This window comes from Limulus polyphemus, unplaced genomic scaffold (genome assembly GCF_000517525.1).
Source record: "Limulus polyphemus unplaced genomic scaffold, Limulus_polyphemus-2.1.2 Scaffold314, whole genome shotgun sequence".
Taxonomy (NCBI): Eukaryota; Metazoa; Arthropoda; class Merostomata; order Xiphosura; family Limulidae; genus Limulus; species Limulus polyphemus.
This window is the reverse complement of record NW_013665924.1, coordinates 453,298-466,575: the sequence shown is the minus strand read 5'-3', so window position 1 is coordinate 466,575 and position 13,278 is coordinate 453,298. Positions and strand designations below refer to the sequence as shown.

The 13,278-nt window shown below is 34.0% G+C and overlaps 1 protein-coding gene across 2 annotated transcripts in view; it reads right to left on the bottom strand.

The window, feature by feature from the left end:
* Nucleotides 1-7,064: 7,064 nt before the first annotated feature.
* The window catches only part of LOC106457299 (platelet-activating factor acetylhydrolase-like), a 64,909-nt gene continuing 58,695 nt past the window's right edge, over nt 7,065-13,278 (bottom strand). The window contains exons 8-9 of one of the 2 annotated variants that reach the window (XR_002610120.1): nt 7,950-8,181; nt 7,065-7,247 (exon numbers count right to left, since the gene is read on the bottom strand). Coding sequence is in view for 1 of the 2 variants with exons in the window: in XM_022383165.1 (XP_022238873.1) it covers nt 8,087-8,181 (95 nt within the window). In the remaining variant the exon portion in view is untranslated. Of the gene's footprint in view, nt 7,248-7,383; nt 8,182-13,278 lie in introns of those variants that run through there. The other variant, XM_022383165.1, reaches the window with a different exon arrangement.

Below are 13,278 nucleotides of genomic sequence, written 5' to 3'. Positions count from 1 at the left end.
GCCCACTACAGGTATCGAAACCCGGTTTCTAGCGTTGTAAGTCCGCAGACATACCGCTGTGCCACTGGGGGGGGGGCTGTGCTTCGAATCTCTAACTTTGATTTATCTAGTCTAAAAAACAAAATAAAAACAAATCGTCTCCAAGTGGCTCAGCAGTAACTCTGAAGTCTAATAACACTAAAAACTGGAATTCGATACCTGTGGTGCGCAAAGCACTGGTAGCCCATTGTGTAGCTTTGTGCTTAAAAACAAACAAACAAATCTGGAATAGCTTATCTAAAATTAGTGCTTTTATTTAAATTTTGTCTTTATTTTTAATGATATTGATGAATGAAGACTATTTGTGGACTACTAGAATGCGTGTGTGTACGAAAACTGAGAGAAGTCTTCAAGATTCTTGTTAATACTTTAAAAGTGAGCAAGAATTTGTTTGTCGCAAAACAGCTGTAACGAAAAAAAAAACAATAATTAGTAACTGCTCTAATTTTTTTCAAATGGGCTACTTTTCATTGTTAAGGTTAGCCCTTTTTCTGGTTCATTGTTCATTGCTCTATTCATTAACTAGTGACATAACCTCAAACTGTACTTCACATGATGCCGTTGCCTAAAGCATTTTTACTTTGTAACCGATTGGTTTTATCATATTTTTCGAAGATAAAATGGGTTTCGTAAATTCGAAGTCTTCAGAAGTTTTTACAATGATGTAAAATATTATTAAATATGAGGTAAATAATTTATAGCAGGCATAACTCCGGTTATTGAAGTAGTCTATGTTACCTTTACCCAAAGGTGGAAAGATTGGAGCATCTGTTAAATGCTAATTTTTAGTAGTAGCTGAGAGTAATGTAGACTATTTGACTGCAGACTTACTAGATGATCATGCAACTTACTCTATCTGTTAGAGTTTTTATCTGGTTTCTACTGCTTTATTATGTTTTTCTTGGGAATGTATCTGTCAGGTGTAAATTTTCCGCACAGAATCGAGTCTGATATCAATAGTTTTCATCTAAAATCCAACCACAATTAATCTTGTCTACCAATTCTTTTATAGCTCTTCAAGTGCTCTTAGTCCAGTGGTAATCCATGTAACTCTATACATTTAACATTTTCACACTCTACGTTTTGAGTTTACTTACTGATCTGCAACCTGATGTTTAAAACTTGTGTACTTGGGAATGATCGCACCAGTGATCGAAACGTCGTACTTGTTCTAAAAACAAATGTTACTTGCTATAAAAGCTGTAACTTGTAATAAAATATATCCACACTCCTTAGCTTTGTTGTCATTTATTTCAGAACAATTTATAAATTTTTAATCATGCTATTGTTCTTCCAACATTTTTTTTAACTTGTAATTATGTTCTTAGTTATATTATTCCAATAAATCTCGTAGGGTATGATTACATTCTTTGTAACAGTCTGTTTCTGGACCTTCTATCCAACCCTACTCTAAAATAACTGACCATGTTATTATAAATTTCTTCGGCATTAATTTCTTATTCTTCATCCATTCTGTTAGATTTTTAAAATGTTCTTCATTTCTACAGAATTTTCAGAATGATTGTAATTTTCATTTTCATTATTTTCATGACACCCTTTCTAAAATAAAGATAATGCGACCTCTATCTCCAGAATACTACTTTTATCATAGCTGGATATTTCGCCTTACGGCTCCTTCAAGAGTTTTATTCTATAAGTATCATAATATAGTACAGTTTAAGTATGCTGTAGAATAGAATATAATTACGAGTGCATCTCTGGTGCAAATAATGCAAATTTCTAAACCATTGTCAAACACTTTATTATTGCTTAACATTACGTTATTCTAACGATATGAATAGTATATGGCAGCAATATATCTATAATAATATGAGGGTATGACTGTGTGTTTGTGACCGCCATAACTCCAAGATGAAAGAACCTAGACACATGAAATTTTGCACCCTTACTAAGTGGACCCTGAGGATGTGCATCTAGGTATTATTACTCATCCACGTGCGCGTGCGCATCTTTTTATAAGGCAAGTAGCGAAAAACCACCTAGAAAAGAATATGTGACTGCTATATCTCGAAGAGGAAAGAACCTAGAAACCTGAAATTTTTCCACCCATACTAAGTGGACCCATAGGGTGTGCACATGTATATTATTATTTATACACATCGCGCGCGCGTGAGCGTGCGCATCTTTTTAATGAGGCAAGCTAGCGAAAAACTACATAGAAAAGCAGTGTGACCTCCATACCTCCAAGGGGAAAGAATCTAGACACCTGAAATTTTGTACCCATACTGAGGGTGTACACCTGGGTATTATTACTTATCTACTTGTGTGCGCGCGTGCGTGTGCGCATCTTTTTATGCGAAAAACCACAGAAATGTGACCATAATAGCTCCAAGAGGAAATAACCTAGAAAGCTGAAATTTTGCCCAATACTAAGTGGACCCTGAGGGTATGCGCCTGGGTATTACTCATTTTCTGCCTCTTTGTAGGTCAAGCTTGATTTTGCAAAATTTATTTATTTTAGTTAGCTATGAAATGTGAGGTTAGGGTATACTAAGTGGTGGGGTTGTAGTACTTGCCACGTCATTTTTGACGGGCTATATGTAGTAATAGTTAAAAACCATTATGACATCCAATAATAGTTTAAAAAACCACTATAACTTCTCATAACAGTTTAAAATCCACTTTATAACATTCCATAATAATTAAACAACCACTGTCTAACAGCCCATAATAGTAACATAAACTACTATAACATTATAGTTAGAAAACATTCTATAACATTCCCATAATAGTTAAAATATTCTATAACATCCCATAGTAGTTAAAAAAAAATCCAAAATCCCATAATAATTAAAACTACCCTATAACATCCCATAATAGTTTTAAAAATCACTCTATAACATCCCATAATAGTTAAAGAAAAACACTATAACATTCTGCAATAGTTAAAACACTCTCATATTCCATGGCGGACACATTTCTTTTCTATGTGTTTTTTGCATAAAAAGATGCACATGTGCGCACGCACGTAGATAAGAATTAATACCCAGATGCATACTGTGATGGTCCACTTAGTTTGGGTGCAAAATTTCAGGTTTCTAGGTTCTTTGCTCTTGGAGCTATGGTGGTCACATATTCCTTTTCTTTGTGGTTTTTTGCTAGCTTGCCTCACAAAAAGATGTGCTGGCGCACGCACCTGGATAAATAATAATACCTGGATAAGTAATAATAACAGCTATAAAGTTGCTGTTTTATTTAGGAAAGCTTAAAATAAAAAAAGAAGAATTATATTTTATCTAATGGATATGCTTCGTAAAATTTCGCGCTATCCATCCTTCTATTGGTACATGCGCGCGCAGGTGCTTATTAGGGTACATACGCGCTCAGGTGCGTATATTGATACATGCGTGCGCAGGTGCGTATATTAGTATATTAACAATGAATAATTACCGAACTAATGCCCAGATGTATGACAATAAATAATTACCCGGATTGTTGTTACTAGATAATCCGGTTTACGATTAAGTAAAAATACTCAGGTCATCATAGAGCTTGAACTTCAATGATTTATAACTTTTCCAAAAGTCTGAAAGAAGATAAGATTTTTACCCTGTGCGTATAACAAACAGAAGTATAGTTAATTTTACAATATTGTACGGAACATGAACATGCAGGGTGTGTGTATATATATATTCTTTGTTACAAATATTACAGTTGCCAAATCCGAATTACTGCAATCCAACTAATACTGCTAAAGCTTCGGCATCAGTATTAGTATCCTCGCATTATATTATATTAGATTAACGTTATAGATTTAAGATTATCATGCGCTTGTTTTTAGTTTGTAGACTGCACTAGGCATAACTTTAACAAGTCGTTTATTATTTGTGGCATGGCCAGGTAGTTAGCTCGCAATCAGAGAGTCGCGGGTTCGAATCCCCGTCCCACCGTACATGTTCGCTCTTTCAGCCGTGGGGACGTTATAAAGTTACGGTCAATCCCACTTTGCGCGAAATTCAAAATAAACCAAATCAATAACGCTCAGTACTGAAAATTCTGATGGCTTATCAGTACTCAGTTGGGTCTCGGATCTTTGATGCCTGCTTCATGTTTTTGGGATGAACATCAGAATCCTGAAGATTCCGTTGTTCAAGCTTACAATGAAACTTTAAAACAACTATCAAAGTCCAACGAACCCTCCAGACTTAGGTTAGTAAACGGTAGAAAAAGAATGGCGAAATGTGTGTGTGTGTGAGGGGGAGAAGTGGTAAGGAAACAGAACTGTAGTTAAGCTGGGGTGGAACGGAGGAAGTAGGAATAAACGAAAGAGGGAGGAAAGAAAACTGTGAAAAAATTGTTGATACAAATATCTGTGGCCAAGTAATAATAGCATAAAACAATAGTTCATATTTTCACCAAAACTTCCAGATTTATTCTAGGATATTGTTTCACATTTCTGAACTTTTTCGTCTTCTACCTTCACGATTGTTTTTTAGTTGTATAGAAGGCTAAATATTACATCTTTGTTTTTATTAACATGATCGATCACCTAGTTTCAGAAATATATAAATTTGTATATATTGCTCAGCGGCCAAAACAGGGTTGAAAATTTTCTGAACGTTCTTAAAAATTTTAGTTGAATTAAAGAATTTAGTTAGCTAGTTAGTTTGTTGTGTAATTAAGCACAAAGCTACACAATGTATCGTGGCACGTATGTTAAATGGCAAAAAACAACAACAAAGTCCTTGTAATTTTTTTCATTGTCCCTTTTCTTCACTCAGTGTCAGTTTTAAATTTAATGTAGCCATCAGTAAAATTAATTAGCTCCATTCGTTCGAGAACTCTGGAACATTATATATCATTCTAGAAATATATACGGTAGAACTGCATCCCTACCGATCCACCAAATGTATGTAAATCAGCAAGCACACTTAGATAAAATACACTAACTTGTCGCCAGAGGCGCTGCGAATATAATATCTTAAATACGTTGAACAAAAAGTTGACATTGGCAGTAACTGCCAGCGTGACACTTTGGAGAAAATCTTGGAGAAGTAATCTACAAAAGTAGCACGGATGGAAAGGACGACGTTTTCGGACTGAAGACGAAAGTCTCTCGAGAGGTCGTCCTTTCCATCGGTGCTATTTTTGTAGATTAGTTTTTCCAAGATTTTCTCCACAAGTGTGTCACACTGAACTAGATAATTGTTGCCCATTTTTCCTTTGTTTAACATGGAGGATCTGCCTAAATCGTCCACAATATATTATCTTAATTACGTTATTAATCGATGTATCTATGAAATGGACTTTCAAAATCACTTAAAGACTTCTAGATTAAAGTTATTTATGAATGCAGAAAGTTGGTATCATGAATCATTCAATGGTATAAAAAAGTTGGTGTTAAATTGTCTCATTCTGATGCTCTATTCGGGTTCTTCACCTTTTCGCTCTCTTTTTAAACAGACACATCGAATCTCTTAATAAATTATTTACAACAAATTTAATTAAGTTGTCAACTGGGTCATTAGAAAATGAAACTAAAGATATCACGTACTCATTTCTTTAGACTCTTTCTTACAAATTATAGAAAATTAAACAAATGTCGTTGATTCGTTGTCTTCTAGAAGAGCTACAGCCCACAGCCTTTTGTGACATTACTTCTCTGTTGCCCTCACCCAGTGGTTCAACGGTAAGTATGTAGGCTTACGACGTTAAAAATTTGGGTTTCGATACCCGTGGTGGGCATAGCACAGATAGCCCATGGTGTAGTTTGGCGCTTAACAAAAACCAAATATTCTTTCCATCACAGATGCTGAAATATTTGGGTATAGTCGTGAATTTCAACCAAGTCTTTCTTTTTATTTTGGGTTGGCAATACTTTTTCATGGATTCAACAGAACATGATCAAAGTCAACTTTTAAACAGAGCCAAATAGTACAATGTGAACACTCAGAAGAACAGAAGTAACTCAAAGAATCCTATATAGCCTAAAGACATACAGTGGAATAGGCGTCTCTGTTTAGTTTTTTGTTAATCCAGGAACGTGCACAAGGGTTGGGGGAAACGTCCCCCCTTCTAATAACTCCATTCATACAAGCTGGTCATTTTAGTGAGTGTTTATTTCTATTCATATGATGTATATGCGTGTGTTGATATGGTTTAACGTGTGCCCCCCTCCTCCAATAGAGATCAAATTTGATATGGTTTAACGTGTGCCCCCTCCTCCAATAGAGATGTTGATCTTTAAAATGGTTCAAGTATATTGAGAATTGTGTTTTATTTTTCTTATAAAACTGAACCATATAAGTATGTTTTTTATACTGAAATAATATACATTTCTCAAACTACGACACAGTAATAAACGAATACTATGACATCCAAATTCAACCCACAAATTGTAACTTGGAACTTTGTTACTCGTCACTACCTCGACAAGTCAACTACAAGGACTCAATGACTTGTAAGCAGGTGTTTTTTTTTTTACAATAAAGTGGCAACCACAAAGACTCGATGACCTGCAAGCAAGTGTTTTTTACAATAAAGTCGCATAGATCTAACTGATACATGTTATTTATTTTTCCGAAAGGGGGCCGAAGGCCGCCTGAAGGGTCACCTGTTTTAACCACTCGCACCATCATACAGTAGTGTGTTGTCTGTCAGTCAGTCAGTCAGTAGACACTAAAATGATGTCACATAAAGGACACTTAACGATGCAACTTGTGCTGCCGTGACGTCAATAAAACGTCATTCCATGAATCACGAGAAGAATTATGCACTTTGTAGGCTACAACAAGCATGACATGTGAACGTCAAAAGCAAGAAATAAAAATATTTGTTACTCTTAATTTTGATTTCATTTACTCACGAAACAGAACACTGTCGGGGACCCTGCGGAAGTACATCTAGTAATACAGACGGAACTTTAACTTCACTCACTCGTTTTGCATGCAGTGAAAGAATCAGAAGGTAGACGCACTCATAAAATATAAATCAAGTTATTTTAAAATTTACCTTTGATATTAAAAAATCACCAAAAATGTAAGAACGACGCACGCACACCTTCCTAGTTAGATATATAACATTTATTGTATGGTAAACAGATACAGGTTCAAGATGAGATATATATATAATTCATTGTTACAAGAGTATAACATAAATCAACAACATCGTGTATGATCAAACACGAAATAGTGTTACTCAAGAGCTGCCTTTAGTTGGGGAATTTACATTCTCGTTGATTCTTATAACTAAACAACAAGAGAAAAAACAAATATAGATTGTTAATATGCGTAGTAATTCTGGAATGGTTAACAAGACATAATTCTGAAGTAAACGAAATACTGGAATTAAAAAGTTAATACCTTGCCATAGGATATCATATCGTTTTTTTTCCCGCAAATATTTTTTATAAGAAATTAAGTTTTCAAATTATAATGCGGATAGACTAGGTATTTTGTCAAAAAAGTGGAGTTGTTGCCATTACTTTCGCTCATTCTAAATAACTGGGTTCAAAACCTAGTTTGGAGTTTTTTTAATGATATTATGAAAGATTAAACATGTTTTCGTTTGACTATTTTAATGATCTTCAATATTTAATTCTGAAATATATATTATCCAATTAATCCTTTTTACTTATATTTTGAATTGTTTTATCTTGTAAAATTTATGTTATTCAAAACCAATTAACTAATTGAAACTATATATATGTGTGTGTGTTTTACGTTGAACTGAACGCATTTAATACATGCAGGAGACGTTTGTTTGTTTTTTACAAATTTACTGTTAAAATATGTAGGTTTTGTTTAACCTTCAGATTTTGTTTATGGTTTTAATAATGAGAAATTAATACTATACGTTTGTTTAAATCTTAGTTCTAAGCCTTTTTTTTAACAGGAATTATAAATGATCTTATGTTTTTATTTTTCTCGCTATGTAACTTAATTACTTACGTTGGGTTTAATGGATTCATTCATAGAAAAAAAAAGAAAAATCACTAATCCCATAGTCTCTGTACTTCTTATTATCCTTGCTCGTAATTAGTTAACAGGGAATTGGAAGGGAAATTTTCGTTTCGTTTTCCCTAAATTTAAATTAGTTGAGATTTCTTTAGAATAATCCCTTCTTTGATTTTCTTCTTATTTCTTTTCATATAAATCTCGTGCTCTTGTTGCGCTGGTATACCTAATAGAATGACATAAAATAGTAGTAAAAATGTTTAATAAACTTCAATCTTACAAAGTACAAACAAAAACACTTCCTACTAAATAAGAGTGAAACACCTTAAAAGTTGAAAAATGTATAATGTATGTACAGGGGAGGCAAAAGTAACTATACAGTTGCACACTTTTATTAATACAAAGAAAACTGAAACATAATAACATAAAATAAGCATGGATATTTAAATCTGAAAAAAAACAACAACTAATAACAATTAAGAAAAGACAACAAATATCGAAATCTTTTTACAACAATTTAGTTATGTACAACTATAATGGCTTTTGCCTCACCCTGTACATATTCTATACAGGAGTGAAGCATCTATGGACTTGTGAAAATGCATCAAGTAAGACTCTAAAGGCGAGAAAAAATACAGTGTAAAGAATTAACAAGTCTATCCAAGTGAAAGCCGAAAATTGGTCTTATAATGATAAATTTAAGTACCATTTTATTACAGTCTTACGAGAATATTTGGCTAGGATTGGTAACATTTACATACCTATAAAAAATTTATACTAACAATGTCTGTAAAAATGTAAGAAAATCTACCACTAAGGACAAGTGTAACTTTACTCACATTCCATAGGCGCCTAAGCCGGGTGGGGGTGGGAGGCAGAAGGGGCACATGCTACCCCATTTTGAATATTTGTTATCAAAACCCTTTTTCGCTCTCATGTTCTTCCGCTAACTGTTGTGTTTGTAACGATTAACCTAAGTCCGTTTGAATGTTTTGAATAACTCGCGAGCTGTCTCGCGCATTTTTCAGTCGGTTCAGAAATATGAAGATACAATTCAGTTATTGGGGTTCATGGAGTTAATTTCAGTCTTGTTTCAGTCACGTAAAAGTAACGCGTTTTAGAATGTTTGCGCAAAGCTACACAAGGGCTATTTGTGTATAGCTAGTCAACAGCACCCAACATGAGCCCTTGTCTGATCGGATAGTGGGATTTGACTGTCATTCTTATAGCGCGCTCATGGACTCAGAGTGTGGAACGCTATTTTTGAAGCAACGGGACACAAGTCGGATTAACAGTATGGACACATTAACCAGTAGGCCACGCTCAGGTGCGTACGCAGAATGTTTGAATGTGGGTTTCTAATTTGTGAGATCAGAGCCAACACATATTGTGCGAAGCACGATCAGCAAGCAAAACATGCTAATATTAGGGGGGGGCACTCATAAAATTTTGAAAAAATAGGTGCTATGAGATTAAATCTGGAAGTGAGTTTGCATGAAATACAAACAATTGCGTGGCTGTTCAAATAAAATGGCTGTTAAATATACACGACTGTTTCGGTGCGCCGTTCAGCATCGGTCTTTAGGTCGTCGGGCGACCTGGGAGGGTCAGGTTCTCATTTGACCTCTTCCTCCCTGTTTCGGTGCGAGCGTTATGATTTGAAGAGTTTATATAGCGCGGGTGTCATATTTAGTTATTTATAGAAGAAAGAGTTTATGGCAAGTTTGTTTAGGTAATTGTTTGCGAATCATACGTTGTGTAGCGTGTACGTTCAATTGTTATAAGTTAGCGCTTGTTATATTATTGCGTTATGTTACTAGAACTTTTGAATTTTTCTCGTTGTTTTAATCGAATATTATTGCATCAGATTATGTAGTATTTCGTGGAATGTTCTAGGCTTCTGTCAGGGTATAAATAGGCGTCGAAAGATTATTATTTGGATCTAGACTGCATGACTGTGAGTTTAGCGATAAAGTTCGTATAGTGGCGATTTTTAAAGTGAAATTATCACAGACTGCACTGTGATAACAGAGCAGAGAAGAATAATTTATCTTGTCAATTGTGTTCTAAAGTAATTGAACCAGCCTGTATGGACTTTGACGAAAAAGAGGCAAAGCTCCAGATACAACTGTGATAACAAACAGTGTAACGAACGTTTGTATATACGTTTGACTTGTTTTAATATATTATTTTCAAACAAGTGGACTATTTTGCTTTTTTTATTGTTTAAATTCATCACCAACAAGTCACAGACACCTAGTGTAAAGAATCCGGCCTACAAATTATGACAGTAGCAATACAGCTTGGGACTTCCAATGACAAAGTGTTAACAGAAGCGACTATTTAGATCCAAAAAATGCTAATGCTTCATCAGAATAATGTAGACTATGTAAAAACGTTAAACACCATACGTAGCTACGCTATAACTATATAAACATTATTTTTTACATTATAAAAATAGGGGGTTCTGTTGAATCCTCCTCCCACCGCGTACATGCGTGACGCTCTGCCAATTTTGTTTGTTGTTAATAGCAAACCTAAATAATGGGCTATCTGTGGATCGAGCCCTGAATTTTAGCATTATAATCCGTCAGACTTACCACTGAGCCACTTGGTTCATGTATGTAAACAACAGTAGATAAATCTAGCAAGTGACGTTGGAGAGAAAAATTTATAGCTTATGAATAGTTCAATGCATGTATTGTATTCAAGTACTGATAGAAATTTTTAAATATAGTGAAATAGAAAAATAAGTTAATGTCAGAATTAAAATATATAATGTTTCGCCAATTGTTAAAATAAAAGGCTTTTAGTTATATTTCTTAATAGTATAAATATATACTATGTAGCTGTTGGGCGTAGGATTCTTCTACAGTAGGTGTCTGTGACTTGTTAGCGATAAATTCAACGATGATTAAACAGCACACACTTTACTTGTTTTCAAATAATATATATATATATATATATATATATATATGTTCGGAAGAAGTTAAACGTATGTACAACAAAGTCTTCACACTATAGAGATTACAAGCATATCATAGCCACTATATAATTCTCTTCTTCTTGTCAAAAGTCCACTTAGGTCTATTCAATTACTTTAGAACTTTGCACTAGTATTCTGTGTGTGATTCACTTACAATTGTGGTGCGAGTTACCGTAATCATTTGGTCTTTTTTTCAAAATATCCTCTGTTCTTTTTGTCAAAGTGCACTCAAGTTGATTCAATTACTTTAGAACCACGCTTTGAAGGAGTAAATTCTTCTTCTTATCTCCTTTCCTACTATTAATCTTACTCTAAATTATTAAACGTTAGGCCTATCACTTCTACAGTAGTTAACTGCTCGCCGAACTTTTCTTGGCCCGTAAATTTATTCTCTTCTGCTATTGCCTGTTTGCTCTTTTCCGCTCGTCTCACACTATTTATATGTTTATCATTTAATCTTCTGCCCGCCTTTTAGAAATCTCTATATTCTCGACGTCAGTGTTTTGCACGCGACGTTCGACAGTCTCAACATCAATGACTTATAAACACAACTTTCTACAATCGTCTGCTTTTAACTCTCATTATAACAAAAACTAAACAATAATAAAATATCCACCCACAAAATAAATTAATCAATAATATCTAAACTAAACAGTCTTTTATATCATGGCAGTTAATAAATAAAAGTTATATATACAATTACAAATAAGTTAAACTTATATAACTGTATAGTAAATTATTTGAAGGACTTGTCTTTCTTGAATATGATATTGGTGTCTCTATTGTTCGTTTATAACAATTACTAAATGTATTCTTATTAATGTCATATTATGATATGTTACTCTCGTACAGGAGACTGGTAGTTAGAGCACTCGAGTCACGGGTTCGAATTCCAATACCGAACATGCTCACCCTTTCAGCCGTGGGAGTGTTGTAAAGCGATGTTCAATCCCACTATTCGTTAGCAAAGCGTAACTCAATAGTTGATGGCGAGTTGTGTTGACAAGCTGCATTCCCTCTAGTTTATAATTTCGAAATTAGGGATGGCTAGCATGGATAGCCCTCGAGTAGTTTTGCGCGAAATTCAACAAACAAACAAGCTTTCCTTTTGATTGGCGGATTACTGATCTCATATAAAACTTTTTATATTTTTTATGAATTTTAGAATTGTATGGTTATCTTTGCTTTTTACCTCAAATTCACGATACCCAACAACTCGAGCGCTTTCGAAAGGTGGACCTTTCTTCTTCAGGAGAAAAATGAAGAAGAAAGGAAAATCTTTCGAAAGTGCTCGGGTTGTAGGGTTTCGTATTTTTGTGTTAAATTTATTTCTTGTTTTCCTAACAACATGAATTTACTTTTTTTAAATTTCATAAATATTAAAAATATAAATATAAAAAATTAAAAAAAAATCTATTAACAGCTACCGATAAACTAGCTTGCAATAAGCTTATTGCCCTTCGGACTTACAACGCTAAAATCCCGTGGCGGACAGAGTGCAGATAGTTCATAGTAAATACATATCTTGACCTGATCGGAAGTTAATTTTAATTACAAACAACAACAACAAGCTTCTACCTTGCCAAGTGACAGAAAGAACAACGGCTTTATAGCAGTAAGATACCTTCAAATGTGTAGCTTTGTGATTAAGCTAAATTCACGTATGTTTAACGTACGGAATGAGCTTCGATGTAGTTCTTTTAACGTTTTCTCAGCTTGTGGCGTCACCTTGTGGCAAAAGTTGATATTACAAATATTTAATATTTCTTTTCTATTCTTTTAATAGCCCCTAGTGGGTCAGCAGTAAGTCTGGGTTTCGATACCCGTGGTGGGCAGAGCAGAGATAGACCATTGTGTAACATCGCGCTGAACAACAAACAAACAAAATTATTTTAATAATAAATATTTTGCAACAGCTTGTAAACACAGGAATAACAAATAACTAATATTCCACATTACGAGTCACAGCTGTTTGAGGCATAATGTTTGAGTTAAAGGCCTATAAACTACTGCATTCAGATAATTCTAGTCTCCATAAATATAAAAAATTATGAACGTAAGTTAGCTTGTAAGTACAATTTTCATAGGGTGTTTCACAATCGAAAAACTGGTCTTTCTACTTAATAAAAAAGCCGAAATATATATATACCCTAATTTATATCAATAGGTACCACTTTAGCGTATATAAGTTAACATAGGTTGTTATTACAAAAAATAAATAAAAAAAGACATTAGTTTCCTATAAAGTTTCACTTTCCGATACTTTTTTTAAAGCACTGACGACGAACCGAAAACAAAAGTATTATATTCACTCAAAGTTTCGTTTTACAGATTTTG